Source organism: Lontra canadensis, unplaced genomic scaffold (genome assembly GCF_010015895.1).
Source record: "Lontra canadensis isolate GAN:19392208 unplaced genomic scaffold, GSC_riverotter_1.0 scaffold8, whole genome shotgun sequence".
NCBI classification, from domain to species: domain Eukaryota; kingdom Metazoa; phylum Chordata; class Mammalia; order Carnivora; family Mustelidae; genus Lontra; species Lontra canadensis.
Window position 1 is genome coordinate 27659011 of NW_022631002.1, and position 16721 is coordinate 27675731.

General features: G+C 55.6%; 1 protein-coding gene across 1 annotated transcript in view; it reads right to left on the bottom strand.

The window, feature by feature from the left end:
• The window catches only part of SLC6A2 (solute carrier family 6 member 2), a 43245-nt gene extending 28187 nt beyond the window's left edge, over window positions 1-15058 (bottom strand). Inside the window, exons 1-3 of the mRNA XM_032854447.1 lie at window positions 14454-15058; window positions 3004-3135; window positions 892-1129 (exon numbers count right to left, since the gene is read on the bottom strand). Of these exons, the coding sequence (XP_032710338.1) occupies window positions 892-1129; window positions 3004-3135; window positions 14454-14727 (644 nt within the window). The 5' untranslated portion in view covers window positions 14728-15058. The remainder of the gene's footprint in view (window positions 1-891; window positions 1130-3003; window positions 3136-14453) is intronic.
• Window positions 15059-16721: the final 1663 nt, after the last annotated feature.

Consider the following 16721-nt stretch of genomic DNA (forward strand, 5'->3'; position numbering starts at 1 on the left):
ATCCTGGGCCAGAAAAGGACACGAGTGGGAAAACTGATGAATTAAAAATAAAAAAGTTCTGTAGCCGGTTAATTAACAGCACAGGAACATTCATTTTCTGATTTCACTCCCTGCATTCTGGTTCTATAAGGTGTCAGGTGGGTGGAGGGCATACGAGAGTTCCAGGGGTTACATTTATAACTTTCTGTGTCTAAAATGATGTCAGTATCTAAAGTGTCTTCTTAAAAAAGATGTTCTGTCTTCTATCACCAGTCAGTGACTCTCATGCACACACGGTCCAAATGTTTCCCCCGAGCTGCTCACGGTTGGCCTCCCTCCCGCCTCTCAAATTTCACACACCAGCTCCAGCTCCTTGCCCCGCCGGTATCCCCAGGTGACAGCTTCGGGATCCGTTCCACTGGGGTTCAAGCTACAGTGCCATTGGCTGAGCCTTTTTAGATGTTCCCTTGGCTGGCTTCAGCTGTTCTCTTGTCACCTCCTCAAAGAAGCCCTCCCTGACCACGGGAGCAAATGTTCCTGCCCCTTCACCTCCCCAACCATCTCTATCTACCACATACCTGGTTTTGGTTCCTTAGAGCACTTGCACTCCTGAAAATATGTTTCATTTCCTGAGGGCACATCGACTCTCTCAAACTTTCTTGTTTTCCTGCCTGCCGACCTGGGCATTTCTCCCCAGCCCGGCTGTCCCCTGCCAGAACCCAGGGTCCTCACTGTCCCATCCATGACCAGATCCTCAGCTCCTAACAGGTGCTGGCTGCCCAACACAACCCACACACCATGGCTAGGGTGTCCCCTCCCGTCTCGGGGTATTTCCTTAGCCTTGGGCCCAGGTCTGGCCCAGCACAGGGGTTGGTGTGCCCGTGTGAGTAGGACACGCGCCCGATGACTTACTCATAGAACTCTGCTGCGGGCGTGAACTTGTACTTGGAGTACTTGGTGTGGTTGCCCAGCACGGAGCCGTTGAGGAGCTTGGGGTCGGTGCAGTTGGGGCTGTTCCAGGAATGGCCGCAGTCAGTCCAGGGCAGCTTGAGGGTGAAGGAGGAGAAGAGGTAGTAGAGCGACCAAGCGATGATGACGTTGTAGTAGAAACCAACGTAGATGGCGATGAGGATTACGGCATAGCCCACTCCTGTGTGGGGGGCACAGCGAGGTCAGGAGGGGGCTACCCCTGGCCCCGTCCCAGAGCCACTCACGTCTCCTGGGGAGCCAGCTCCAACCACGGCACGACCTGACCCCTCTGCCTCTCCTTTTCGGCAGCCCCACCCATACACCCTGGGAACCCACCAGCCCTTTGCCCGAATGCTCTCTCTCACCCCTGGGGCCCCTCGGCTTCCTCATCAGGCCAGCCAGGAGTGCCAGGCCCTCACTGCCCCCAGGGAGCAGCCAGAGTGTAAGTACTAGAGTGGACGGAGGTATTGGAGTGAGTACCCCGGGTCCCTCACCCCTGGGGCGGAGTAACAGTGACAGTGAGGTCCACTAATACTCTCTCCCTGTGGGGTGAGCCGCTGTGCACGGTGGAACGGCTTGATGACACACCCTTTATTGGCTGACTCGCCTTCTCTGTGCCCTGACAGTCCTTCCTAGAATCACCTCCCAAAATAACTCCCTACACAAATCCTTGTCTCAGGACCTGCTTCTGGGGAACCCCAAACAAACTCCCTGATTAGCACTGGCCCTACTTTCAACCATCTGCTTCGTGCATGTGCCAATGCCACCCTCCTGAATGTATCAGAAGCTCCCCATGGCTAGCTAGTTCTAGGCTTTTGCCTAGGGTAGAATTTCTTTTTCTGTCTGTGCAGCATTGCTTTAAGGAAGTTGTCTTAAGCATTCTTAGTATGTGAGGTTTGGGTAAGGCTAATCCCTCACGTCCTTGACCTAGCGATAGGCACATGCCTCAGACGTGGCCATTCAGAGTTTTGCTAGCCCAGAGCCACAAGGATCAGTTGGTAGATGGGTCTATGACTCAAGTAAAACCAATGAGAGTCCTCTCTGGGAACTTTGAAGATGATGGAAGGTGTTTTTGATGTATTGTGTCACTGTTAAACTTGGTAGGAGGTCATATTGTTGCTGATGGCCAGTTTTGATGGTACCTGAGAAGAATATGCCTGAGATGGATGCTAATGCTGACTTCAGATGGACAGAGGTGGAGAGAAATTCCAGGTAATCCTATCCAAGCACTTGGATCAAGCTGCACCTGAAGATGGGCACAAAACTCTTGGACTTTACTATATCATAAGCCAATTAATTCTCTTCTACATTAAAGTCATTTTGAGTGGGATTTCTGGAAACTAAACAATACTAACCAATACACATGTCTTACAAGCCTCTTGTACCAGCCTGTGTCTACTACAGGGCTGAGTACAGAGAAGGGGGTTAGAGACACATATAAGCTGAGAAGAGGTGCATGGGAATCATACCGGCCCTCAGTATCATCTGGGCCCTGGTCACTAACCAGTGCTTGGGAGGCGCTGGCTCTGACTCCATGCCCTTCTCGTCAAGGTACAGGAGCCAAGAAAGGCCAGTTGCTATGGCTACTTTCTCCAGATGTGCTCCAAGTCCCAAATGCAAGCAGGCCTCATCACCTTTCCCAGCTGTGATCAGTCAGTGGTGGCTGCTGGATCCAAGATGGTGTGACAGGTTTCTAGCTGAGCCTGGAAAGGCCCACGAGCAGCTCACCACATCTCTGCCACGAGAGCATGAGTGGAGAGGAGCTGGGTATTTGTGACTTTCCATAAAAATTTCCCACGTGGAAAACAGACAACCCCTGCTCACTCAGCAGTAAAAGCGGAACTGGTCCCCAGGAGTCTAGACTTTCTAGGCTAAGCTCTTCCTGACACACCCAGGGCTCTCCCCTTAACACTGAACAGTGGGTGCTCTTGACCTCCCCCGCTACTGGCCTCAGAGGTCCGCTCTACTTCAGATCCCACCTCTGGAGCAGTTTCTCCAAGGGCCCCCAGGGCAATCTTGTGGATGGTCTTGAACTCCCCCAGACCCATGCTTTACCTTTGAAGAATGGGCATATCTTCCACACCGTGGCCGCTCCTTCTCGGTTGTACTGGCCCAGGGCCAGTTCCATGTAGAACAGAGGCATCCCGGCGATGATGAGGAACAGAGTGTATGGAATCAGAAAGGCACCTGGAGGACAGAGAGGCAGCATGTGACCTCCCCGGAGCCCTGCCCAGCCTTGCGCCTGCCCCTCGGGGTGCCTGGATCCACATTTCCAGAACCTCAGGGTCCTTGTTTCCCGGGTCCCTGGCCACTTCCCCAGGGGTGTTTGGCACATAAATACAGTGACACAGAGCCACGAATACAGATCATCGTCACACTGATGGCAACTGTGGGTGCACCAAGAAGAACCATCAGTCACGCTAATGAGGTTCTGTGGGCCGAGCAGTAAAATCTGGCTTCATCAAAGCGGAACGGGCTTGTTTCTTGCAGGATTCTTCCAGCCTTTGATACCCAGGCACAGAGTGTGCCATGAGGATGCTAAGAGGTACAGCCTTTACCCAATTCCTGCAACCGCAGAACATTTCCTTGCCCGAACCGACGCTCTGGGGGAGTCCAATCGCCCCAAAGCCTCCTGGGAGATGTCAGAAAATGGCAATCAGAGAGGGAGAGAGACGTGCCCACCTATGACTGAGTTTCTAATTTGTCTCATTTTCAGTTCCCGGGGGGCTTTCCCAAACACAATCTCACTGGATTCTTAGTTTCACTATGAGACATCATCAGATAGAGTCACTATGTCATTATGTCGGAGGAAACTGAGGGCAGAGTTGAAACAGTCTTGTTGGCACTGCTGGTCAGTGACAGAAGCAGGATTCGCATTCAGGTCTTTCGGACCCATGAGGCTCACTCCCCCTGTGACAGGCAGCTGAGGGGAACCAAACCCCGGAGCAAGTCTCTGACCAGGGAAGGAGCCCACCCGGGGCATAGCAGAAACTAGAGGGGGGGGCCCTGCCAAGGAAGGGGCAGCGACTCATCCCTGGGAGAGTTCCCAGTGGGATGAGCCACGGTTGAGTTTCAGAGATGACCCTCCGCGTGCCCAGCAGCCCCGAGGTGAGCTCACGGGGCTCTGACGCCACGAGGTGACTCACCGGGATACGCGCCGTGTCAGCCCCGGCTACAAGCGGGACCGAAGCAAAATGCCAACTCCTTTTCCTGACGCAGCTGGAGGTGGCCGGGCCAGATCCACACTCGTCCCTGCCTCTGGCCTTTGGCCGAGATGCCGTAACCTTGGAAACGAAACGCTCTCTGGCCCACCCACACCAGCAAAGTGCAGAAACTGGGAAATATTTCCTGACAGTAGCATGAGGACTGGAACGTCCTGGGCTGCATTCCAAGCACTTTCCAGGCAAGGTCTCATTCCATCTTCACACCAGTGTTAAGCTGCAGAGACGACTACCATCTCGATTTTACAGAGGATTACGCTGAAGTCACATGGCTCCCCGGGTCGGACGCGCCCAATGATTCAGACTCTCAGTCTCCACTTTCTTCCCAGGGTTTCTCCTGAGGAAGCCCGGGGCTCTAGAGGACAAAGCATGAAGTGCTGTAGCAAGAGATGGCCCAGCATGGTGGGCACAGGAAAGAAACTGCCAGAAAGTGAGTACCTCCTACGTATTGAGTCGGCACTGGGCACTGGACATCTGGGATCCCATCTACCTTACCCAGAAAAATCTGAGGTGGCACCTGATAGACCCATTTTCCAGAGGAGGGAATGAAGGCTTGGGGAAATCAAGTGACTTGACCAAAGTCACCCAGCCAGTCAGGGATGGATCTGGGGTTCGGGCCAAGGTCTGCCTGCCTTCAGAGCTCCAGAGCCATTCCCAAGATATTTTGCAGATTCCAGAACATTCCAGCCTCAGTGAAGACCGTGAGACTGAACAGGGTCTTAGAGGGGAGTGTTCTGTGTTCTGACCCTGGGGGTCTGGAGCCAGCTTAGACCATCTAGTCTGTTGGTCATACCCACCCTCCATCCCCTGCTCCATGCCTGAATTCCCTGCAATGCCCAGACGCCCACCTCTCTCATCCCCTGCTCAGCCCCTGCTGTCAAACTCCACCCCTGCCCCTCTCCCACACAGAGAGGGCTGATCTAGCACCTGAGCCCACGTCTGTCCACGGTGGGACAGCAATCCCAGTGGGGGCGGTGATGCTGATGGCGTTAGCTGGTGACAGTGACACTGGCGAGCACCTGTCATCTGTAAACCACACACTAATTATTCACGTAAAGCCATCCTTGAGAGAGTCACCAGTATCTTGTCCAGACTAGGAAATAGGCAGCTGGGCTTCCAACCTGGATCTCTTTGTGCCCCGCCCTGCCTGTGGCCACCCACTACTGCCCTTGGGAGACCACAGCCAGAGAGGAGGGGAAATAGAGCTATCTGACAGTTGAATAGGACAGGTCTGAAGACCGAAGTCAGTGGCCCACAGGACAGTGGGGAAGGAAAAAGCTGGGAATCACGGCTTAGATCTCCGCCCTGTGGTTTACTGCTGACAACAAGACATTCTTTTCTATAACAAAAGGGAACAAGCAACGTCAGCCAGATAACCAGGTGTCTCACCTGGGAGAGTTTTCTCAACTCTTAAACCTCTGGGTGGCACCTGCCAATGAGATTGCCTAGGCTGGGATGTGTTTTCTCTTGTGCTTGGCTGGGAGTCCAGCAAGGGAGAAAAGGAGGGAAGATGATGGGTCTGCACGGGCCCGAGGCTCTTCTCTGAATGTGTCTGATGTGGACCAGCCACCGAGTTGGGAGCAAACAGCCCAAGAACACTCCAGAATGATGGAACAGCTGAGTGTGGCTAAAACCCAGAAAGCTGCCCGGTGGCTGGTGCCTTCTTCTCCAAGAAGACGTTGACCAGCTAGATGACCCAAACCCCTTTGCAGAAGGATCCGGAGGCAGCTTGGGCAGAGCTGAAGAGCGGGAAAGGGATTTCCGGGGTGACTGAGGTCAACTGAGGAGGCCTTTCTTAGAAACAGGCCTGCAGTAGCTCCTGGGAAACTGAGGCTGGATTACACGCTTTCTAGAAGTTACTGTCCTGCAAGGTCTATACCACCACACTCCCACGGGCCTGTTCCACATTCATGTGTGGTACTACCCGCAGCAAACAGCCTCGCACGAGGCCCCAAGAGCAGAGAACCTCGGGGGCCACAAGCCCACAATCCTGTCTTGATTCTGGAATGCTCTTTGCAGGTGCTGGTGTGCAGACCTGGAGAAATGCCTACAGGGCATACCTCCTGAGCCTTCAGCACCTATGCATGGACGTAGATGCACACTTGTGCACACTCACGAGCTTCCTTCGCACTGACACCCACAAACACATGGGGAGCACTGTCAGCCGTGAAAGGGTCTCTGACTAATGGCCTTCGGATGAATTTCGTAAGGAAAACATCTGCCCCACCACCTCTAGCCCAGTGCACACTCCCTGACACCCTACCACTACATGGGAAACCCTACTGGTCACAGAGAGGCTCTGGAATCTTCTGTGCCAATGAAAAGTCCTCAGGTAGGGAAGCCCCGTGGTCACTAAGTTCCGAGTGGGAAGCACTGGGGCCGATGAGGAGGGCAAATGAGGAGGAACTCAGGAAAGGGGAGAGAATGCCTACAGGGGGCTCAGTGGAGGTGGGAGGGCTCAGGCTTGCTGGGGATTTGGAGTGGGGTGGGGAGAGTGTGATCAGGGTGGGACTGCAGGAAGGAGAGGAGGGCCCCCTGAGACCTAGCTGAATCCGCTTTTTCCTCCAACTCTGCCTTCTGGCCACACCTTGATATACCAAGAAGTGAAAACCCACAAACCTATTTCCCAGGTGCCTGTAGCCCAGATAAGGATGGTCACTGCCTATGGCTCTCACCAGATCTGCATGAAAACCCTGGTCCGTGCTGAGACTTAGATTTGTGCCCCTTTCCCGAACACCCCAAAGGCATAGCAAACATAAGGTGTGAGAGAGGGTGAGATTTCTGTAGGAGACCGTGCTGCTCCCCGCTGGTGCACGGGTGGGGTTGGGGGCAAGAGTACACGTGGGGAGCTACACCCCACATTTTCAACACGACACATCAGGCCACACCTTTTAAATCAAACATGCTCTGTCTCCACAGCTAGACTTTCATGACGGTTCTATTACAAGGCTGCCCTGCCCTCCTATAGCTCTGCATGGCACATGATAACATAGGGGGAGCTGCATTTGCCCACGCCCTGCTTCTTCTCCCCCTCAGCACTGTCCAACGACATGCAAGGCCTTTTGCACACACATGTGGACTCCTGCATCCACATGTCTAAGCTCTGTCCACACCCCTGCAGAAAACGGGTCCCCCGGCCTCCCCTAGAACCCGGGCCCTGCACCCCTGCAGCAAGACCACACGACAGGTGGGAGGTAGGAGGTCCACGCAGACCCAGAAGGGGGTTGGGGCGTTTGCACAGGGAAATCCAGGGTCTGGGTACCTGGAGTGGTGGGGTGGGGGAAGGATCTCTCAGCCCTGGCCTCAGTGAGAAGGAGAGGAGGGCCAAATGGGGCTCTCTGAAGCACAGGCCCCGGGGCAGACCCCCTATGACATAAGATATTTGGTCTCTGCTCCAGGTTCCTGACACAGAGCTCTTAAAAACCTCTCAGTTTTCTGCGGGGTGGGAGGGGGTGGTGGTGCGGGGAGGATGACAAGAGTGTCTTACACAGAGCTCCTAAATCCCTTGGAATTTTTCTGGGTGATAGGAGGAACTTTTGTTCTAATGAGACAATTCTTGGGGAGTCCCTGGGTGGGGCCTGGTCCCCAGGAAGGCCAGACACTGATTACAAGCTTGGAACTTTAAGCTCCCTCAGCTTCCAACCTCTGGGACAGAAAGCGGGCTGGAGATGAAGCTGGTATCAATGACGCCCATGTGATGAAGTTTCCATAAAGATCTCTGAGCTACAGACCTCGGAAAACCTGCAGGTTGGTGAACACACGCACGTGCCAGGAGGATGGCCCATCCCAACTCTGGGAGGGCAGAAACTCCTGGAAAATCTTCCAGACCTCGCCCCTTGGACCTCCTCATCGTGTTTCTCCCTGGCACCCTTTAGCATACCCGTTGTAACAGGCTGGAGAATGTATGTCAGTGCTTCCCGGAGTTCTAGGAGCTGCCGTAGCCGATGACTGCACCTGACGAGAGAACCAGGTGACAGTGGGACACCTCGCCGGGCATCTGCAGTGGGAGGGGTCTTGCGGGACTGAGCCTGAACCCGGGGGGGGGGTCTGCCAACTCCAGGTGGGCCCCAAGCTGGGGTCTGGAGAGTTGGAGCACTGGCCCGTATGGGAAAGCACGAAGGACAGGCTACGTGTCACCGGTTTGCTGGGATAACTGGTGATGATGGAGGAGAAGCAAGTACCTGGCACTTCGGGGGTGCTCTGTGCATGCGAATCGTGTCCTGCCATCACTCAGGGCCGCGCATGCGCAACGCCCCCCCCCCCGCCCCGCAAACCGGAAATCGCGTCGACCATCACCCGTGGGAGTTGAGGGTCCTTCCCAGAGCACAACCTTGAATGCCTGCTGGAGGCTCCCCAGCACGGAGGGGCTTTGAGGCAGTCCCTTGGGGCCTCGTGTCCCCGTCCCAAGGGAGGATGGCTATTCCCCTGCACCCAAAGAAGAGTGTGGTCCACAAGCAGAAACGAGGTCAAGGGTTCTCGCAGGCCACCACCAGCCCATGACCGCAAAGGGCTCCCACAGTGCTGCCCAGAAGCCCCTCAGGAATGAGGAACCTGCTCCCCCATGGCGAGCACTGCTCAGCCCTCAGGCATCAGGCCCCTGGCAACTGCCTCAGTTGAAGACAGCCACTGTACCCAAGGCCACGTCCCCTTTCCAAAGCACCTGTATCCACTAACCAGCTGTCATTGGGGCATAGTCCTGGCCTCCTCACCTCAACTCAGGACAAGTCTGGGGGGACCATCCTGGTCTCCGAGGTTCCCACGGTCAGCTGAGGCTTTGTTGAACCTGGTGGCCAACCTCTCCATCTGGCCAGCACTGCTTTTTCCCTTTCCCTCAATCCCTACCCCACAGCCTCCCCTTTCCACCCTCCTTCTGGCCTGAGAGCCACGGAGAACAAAACAGATCGGTCTTGTCCAAAGCGATGCTTTGCACACTGGGTGTTAGCCTGAACATCCCCTCTGAGCCTTTGCCAGCTAAACAGCTGGCTTCGTGTGGCCATTCCTCTAGGGAAAACCTCCAGTTCTTATACCAAACCAAGCCCAGATCTTCAAGTTTGTCAACACAGACACCGTCAGGGTAGGGTATTGGAACCATGGGGTGACGCCTTGTGGTTCCTCCTCCCCCAGACTTATCCTCTCTTTAAGGGCCTCAAGGACCACTGTAGGCCCCTTCCCACTGGCCTCTGGATCCCCCAGTAGAGTCTTGCAGCCCTGGACTCCTGCCTTTCACGGAGATCAGGCGGGAGCATGGGTGCACACACCTGCAGATGCTCCTGCTGCTCCAGGAGCGGGCTCCCCGCAGAGTGATCTACACATTCCAGCTGACCTCTGAGCTGACCTTGGCTCTGAGACCAGGCGACACCCCCAGCGAGGAAACATGCCCATGTCCTGATAGATGGACACCGCTAGCCCCTTTCAGGAGGGCCCTGGGGGGTGCAATTCGGGAAACCTGGAGTTAGGGTTACTCCTCCCCATGTGAAAATTCTCCTTCTGCTATCACCTTTGCAGGATCTGACCTGGTTATTATTAATGAAGCTGGGCTTTCCCTAGAGCTCCTTGAAGGTTGGGGTTTCCCAATCTTGGTCCTGGTCTCTTGAAAATGAACATAAAAGGGTGTCCTGGATGCTCAGAACTACATTCTGGAAGGAAATGCTGCCCACAAAGAACAGTAGAGCCTCATCTCCCTCATCCGGGATATAAGACTTCCAATAACAGAATCCAAGATGACGTTAACTTCTAGGATAGCTGCCCTAGACTACGGGGAATTGCCTTTCGCTCATCTCTGTGTTCCTGGCATATGGTGGGCATGTTGGAAATGCTTTCTCGTGCAGAAAGTGGCTCCCAGCGGTGACTCACGTGGAGGGTGCAGCTCCAGGGCCTTCCTCCACTTGTACTGTGACCTAATCCTTACTTGGGCAGTTGGGTCTGGGACCACAGGAAAGGGTGTAACATTTATCCCAGTGAAATCCCGTCTTGCTGGAAACAGCTTCTTTAGACCTTTTTGGCTAGATCAGAGCAATGAGCCTCATTCATGCTGATGATCCCAGGTTCCAGACTCAGCTCTAGTCTCTGATGAGCACCAACTAGTTCCTGCAAACTTATCTGTGGGGGGCCCCATGCACTTGAGCTGAACGATCCGTGCCAGGCTTGGCAAGCCCAGGGTGTAGGTGGCCTCCTGTAGGCAGGCTGGATGTGAGGGCACCGAGTTTACAAACCTCTGACCTCAGCACCAGCCACCATTTCACATTCAGCCTCCAGAAGCCCAGATATTTTGGCCAAGAGGGTTCCCACCTGCATATAAGCTATGGGTACCTGAGACCCTCAGTGTACTAAGGAATGGAGAAGAAAACTATCCGGGACCAGAACAACATGTCTGGTGTAGGAATGTTAATCCCCATCTTCCAGGTGAGCAAAGAGCAGTGGGAGGAGGTTAGACTCTCAGAACCCAGAGCAGAGCCCAGCTCTTGATTCTTGATTCCCTGGGGCCGAGGTGTGCCTGCTGTCTAGCCTGACTCCCCTTCCTTAATCTTCTCCTAGAATAGATTCTGTTCCCTCAAAACTCAGGACCGTACCGTACTCCCGGGTCTAGCCTGTAGTTAAAAATCATCAAACACTAACAACAACAGGAAGAAGTCCATTTGCTGGCCCCTTCTATGTGCCAGACACTATTTTGAGAGTTTTGCTTATGTCATGGACATCATCATCCTGCCGGAAGGTAGACGCTTTCTCCTTCTCTGCACAAGGAAACTGAGGCCTGAGAGGATGAGTCCAGGGCTCCATTTCCAGGAAGTGTCAGGCTCAGATTCAAACCTGGGTGTGTATGAGCCCAGAGACCATGTGTCTGACAGCACAGGACTCATCTCAAACAGAAGCAGCCTTTGCAAGACCCCTTTCCTGGCAGGGAAGGCTGACGCGGAGACCCAGGAGGTCTGCCCACACCTCCCCGGGGACCAGCCCAGGCCAGGCCCAGGACCACAGGTGCAGGGGAGATTCTAGCCCCCTGAAAATAACCCCCATGTCCTTGCACTGTCTCTCTGTTTGAGAATTTCCAAGACTGGCTTCCCCTGTTGGTAGCCTCCCACATGTGTGCATCCCTGCAGCTGGCCTCTGGGAAGATGTTCAGACAGGCTGATCGTTCCCAGGAATTTATTCAGAAAGTATTAGCCAGGGGCCGAAACAATTGGCACCTTTGTCATTTCACAGTATGCTCCAGTGTACGCCAGCGTGCACAGCCAAATGTGGAGGTTACCATGTTCAGACTGGCACCAGAAGATCACCCAGGCTAGTAAATAACAGGATGCAGGGGGCATCCTGGCTTGGGCGTGATGCTGAGCCAGGTCATCGCAGAAGGATAGGTCTTGGGGGGGTCATCGAGGCTCCTCTCCTGCTGTAATGGGGAACTTGGGCTGAGAGAGGGGCTGGGCCACACCCAGAGAAACAGAGCTGGGATTCAAACTTGGGTCTTCGGGCTGCTTCCACAATTACAGGAGACCCACCTGCCAACCTGCTGGCCCATCTCAGTGGCTGATTCTAGAATTATGGTTAAGAACGGATACCCAAGGAGCAGCCAGGAGAGCTCAGCAGGGATGAAACTCCAAAGGGGCCAAGCTGAGCTCCCCCAGAGGGCTAGGGGATAGTTTAGAAGAGGAGCTGCCTTCCAGTCTGAAATGGAGGGAGAGGCTGCACGGCTTCCTTGGGTCAACCATGGACATGGTGACCAGTAATGCAAATTCACTGGTATAACTTTCCCACCCCTTAATATGGCATTCAAGGTCTCCAGGGCTGAGCCCTGGCATGCCTCTCTGCCCTTATCTCTGCTGGCTTGCCCTCCCGCCAGCCTGCACTCCTGGTCTCTGAGATGATCTCACGTGCATTCTTGAACAACAAGGATGCCTTCTACTGTCTCAAGGCTTATCCACGCACTTCCCATCCCAAGGGGCTGAGCTCTGAGGACTGTCCACCTCCCCTTCTTTCCCAAGCAGCCCCTCCTCAGGCCTTTAGAGCACTTGTCACCTCTCCCATCCGTTTCCCACATCATCAAACTGTGGTTAAGGAACAGAAGCAGCTCCCTTTACATCCTCCCTGTCTGGCTCGCCACGAGCCTTATATCACACGATCCCATCCTCACTCTCTGAGGTGAAAACCATTCTTTCCACTTGACAGATGAAGACACTGAGGCAGGAGAGGTCACCCCAAGTCTGGCTGACAGAAGTTGGAACCTGGGACTCCACAGCCAAGGTCCCTGGACCTCTAGCCTGCCGGCCCCATCCGACCAGCGTGAGCTCCCTGTCTTGATCAGTTACTGCCGGGGGTTCCCGCTGTCTGATCATTCCATTCATTTACTCATTCAATAGAAGTCTGTTGGGTGCCTTCTACCACATTCCTAGGATCTGGACCTTATTTTGAGCCTTTGGGATAGAAGCAGGAAAAAGCCAGTCTGTGCTCTCGGTGTGCCCTGCCCTCATCTGTTTGGGTGACGACCACACAAAGCGATAAATAACCGAACAGCTCAGGTGCGTGATATGCAGGGTTAGCGGACCACGGAGAGAGAGATTCCCACCCAGTTTGCCTAAAAATTGGAACCTGTGGCAAAGTGGCTGAGTTTGTGCGCTCCCTGCTCCCTGTGTATCACCGTGCATGCAGCAGGCGTTCACAGCTGGTGGCAATGGCTGCAGGAGCGCAGTGTCAGTGGGAGTTCGAGAATATTCATCTAGCCAATGTGTCCAACTGACCATTTGGGGGGCTTTTCGTTTCAACCAACACTTATAATGGGAAATGGCGTGTAGTGATGTGACACTTTAGATGACTAAAGCCCCTGGCAGGCAGAAGTGTTGAGGAATACACGTAGGGGGTCCCTATGGAACCGAGCACTGTGCCTCACGTCGGGAAGAAGCCAAGAATTATTGCTGATGCGTGAGAGGGCCTCCCGCTGTGTAGGGACACACAGTCTTGGACGGCCCCTGAGGACATGCCGGATGGTTCATCTCGGGGTCCATCTTTCATTCGTCACCTCCCCACCCACTAAAAATACACGGAATCTGCCTTTCCTCCCTCCCTGGGTCCAAAGGGCCTGAATTCTCTTAGCCAACCAGAGACTCTGGAAAGGCTACAGCAGCTAACCATGGAAGAGCGTTACCATTTCCCACGTCTCCACCAGAGCGAGGGTCCAGAGCAAATGCTGAAGCCAACAGCTGGCTCCCAGACTCGATGGGACCGGTTGCAAGCTTTCCCTCTACCCGATTCCAAACCCTCCCCCTGCCTGCCTCTGACCATTCAGAGTCATGAGCTAGAGCCCCCACAGGGCAGGATGATGTGGATAGAGAGAAGTTTCCAGAACGGGACCCTCTTTGCCAACTTCTTCCTCCCTATCATTTTCCCAGGGAACCCCTGAACTCATTCTAGCAAGGGACACAGGACTGGGGTGTTTTGGGCACCAAGAAGGAGCTGAGGTCTTAAGACCTTGTGTCTTGTCCCCCAGTCCCCCTTTTCCAGGGCTCTGCCCTTGGACTGGGCCATCTCGACTCGCATCCCAGGCAGGTAGGTTATCTGTCACTGGGCTCAGGATGGGGAGAGATCCTGGCTGCTTCCACTGGAGTTTTCTCCAGGCCCCTCTTCCACTCCACCCTGCATCATGGCCAGGACTCCAGGAGGTAAAGGTTTCATCCCAATCAGCGGGGCGTCCTGCCTCCAGGATCAGGCCACACTACCTAGTCTGTGCACTCTGGTGCCTCCAGCAACACAACCCCCATCCTGAGAGAGGAGTTCCCTCTGACACTAGCTTCTCTATGTGTGTCTCTGTTCCAGAGTCTTTGTCCCCAAGAGTGCAGAGTCCCCCAGGGACCTTCAGAGAGCCCACATCCTCTCTTCCCTTTTGGCCCAGAGGTCCCTGCCCCAAGGCTCAGAGTGCTGGAGTTAGGGTCCCTGTGTGCCTGGTTGTCACATTCTGTGCACTTCTGGTGCCCCTTCCAGAGCTCTCCAGATCTCCGCCTCTCTTCCTGTGAACCATCAAAAGATCAATGCTTCTCACCCAACGTAGGGCCCCAGATTCTGTCCTTCCACCCATGCGTCTATTACTGTCCAGGAGCAAGCCTCCACTTCCCTTTTCCACCGGGAACTGCAGCCCTTTTTCCAGGAGCCCTGTCCAGACCCTTGCTGAGCTCCAGGCTCGCTCGCGTGCTTCCTCTACTCCCGCGCGCGTCCCAGCTCCTCCATCCCATCCCCTCTCCCAGCCACCGCTGAGGACAGGGAGCCTCCCAAGTAAACACCCTAGCCCATCAAGGGGCTCACCACCACCGTTCTTGTAGCAGAGGTAGGGGAAGCGCCACACGTTGGCGAGGTCCACCGCGAAGCCTATCACCGACAGCAGGAAGTCGATCTTCTTGCCCCAGGTCTCCCGGGGCTGCTCGTCGCCAGCGCGGGACGCCAGGAGACACTGAACGCCGTTGCGCTCTTTCACCACCAGCAGCTCCGCGGCTTTGCGCCCTTGCATGGGCTGCTCGGACCCCAGGTCCGCCCCGCTGCTCTCGGGCTGCACCTGCGGCTTCATCCGCGCCAAAAGCATGGGTGCGGTTGGCGAGGGGAACGTCAGCGGTACTGGGAGCACGCCGAGGCTCTGCGCGGATGAAAGGAAAAGATGCGGTCACTAGGCCATCCCGCCCTGCTTGCCCCTCCTGAGACCTCCTGGGAGCGCGGAGACACAGAGGCCAGAGCACACTGGGCGGACGCGGGGTTCTCCAAAACGAGAGCGCGTCTGTTGGGGAAAAAATTGAAACAGTGGGAGTGGTGCGAGGAGCTGAGACGGTACTGAGAGGTGGAGACTGACCCTGTCCGCCCCGTGGGTCCGGCGCAGGACCCCGCAGCGCTTCCCTCATTCGCCCGCTCCCTCTCGCCCCCAAATGGTGGGGCTGGGACACGCGGAGGCTGAGGTTTCCCACAGGCGGGGACCCTACCAGTGCCGTTTGCTGCTCCCTGTCCCCCAGCTCGGATGGGTGCCGCCTCCAGCAGCCCCAGGAGCCTCCCCGGACACTCACCTTTCTGCACGTCAAACTCGCGGGCGCTCTCGCTCTGCGCACGCAGCCGGGGCCTCCCCGGAACACCTCGGCCGGGCGGCGCGCAGGGCTCACTCACGTGTCCGGCAGCGCCGCGATCCCGGGTGCCCCGCCTGGCCGCCGCGGGCTGTGGGGCGCGGGCCGGGGCTGGGCTCCGCCGCGTGGCGCTCGGGCGCGCGGCCCGGGTAGCGCGGGAGGCACGGGGCGGCCGGCGGGGCGCGGGCTGGCTGGTTCTGGCCGCGCCGGGCGGGGGCCGGGCTGGTAATGTAGCCTGCGCCCCAGGTAACGCGCCGATTGCATTAAGCCCGCGCGGAGCCCGCTCCGTCTGGAGCCTGTTAGCGCTAATGCGGACTGACAGCGCGGCCGGGCTGGGCAGGGGCGGGGGCGCGGCGCGGGCTCGGGGGGCGACTCGGGGACCCGGGCGCCCGCTGTCTTCCCAGCACGCACCCGCGCGCCAGACACAGCTCCCAAGGGTACCGGGCTCTGACTTCCCAAAACGGAAAGAGAGCGAGACGCCCAGAACTGGGGTCAGAGTTGCATCTGAGAGGGGCCCGGGAAAAGACCAGGGAGAGCAAATGACCCAAGTCGGTGCCAGCTCCGTCATCTGCCACAGGCCACTTAAACTACCCTGCGGAGTTTCTCCATCAACAAAGTGGGCATGTTCTGCTCGGTGCCTACCTAGGTCGGCAAACCTGCTGGGGGCCCCTTGGCTGGCTGGAGGCTGGAAGGTCACACCCCAGCCCTGACCTCTGTTTGTTACACAGATTTGCAGGTGTGACTCCTGTTCCATGAGGCTGCGAACTTTACTAATTTACCCACACGTCCATATGCCTGCTATGTGCCAGCCACCGCTCTAGGCTCTTAGGAGACTTTCTGCACAACTTACAGAAAAATCCCTGGCAGGGTCGACTTTGCATTCCGTCCTGCAGGAAAACAAGAAGCATAATAAATAAACACATTGTAGGGTGTGTGGGATGGGGATATGCGCAAAGAGAAAAGTGAGCCTGGGAAGGTGTTGCGGGTGGTGTGTTGGGGGGAAAGGGGAAGGTAGTTTGGTCAGGGAATTTGAGAAGGCGGCATTTAAGCAAGTAAAGGAGTAAGCCATTTGGCCTGGTATTCATGCATTTCTTCACTTGTTTGTCTGTTGGTTAATTTCTTCATTCATCAAATGATCACCTGCTGTGTGCGGAAACAGTGCTGGCTCCTGGAGCCATGGAGATAGTTCTGCCTTCAAAGAGCTAGCAGTCCCCTGTGTAAAGAGTCCATCACAACCCACTGTGGTCAGGATTGGTTGCAACTACAGGGCTGAATCAGCAGGTAAAGGATGGGGGTGGAGAAGTAATCCAAGAAGGCATCACGGAGGTGACAACAGGAAAGGAGATGGGCAGAAATTTTGACAAACCCAGACATGCTGACCTTTTTGTTCTTTAAACAGTCCAAGCTCAAACCCGCCCCAGGACCTTGACACTTGCTGGTTCCTCTGCCTGAGTTGTTCAGATCTTAGTTT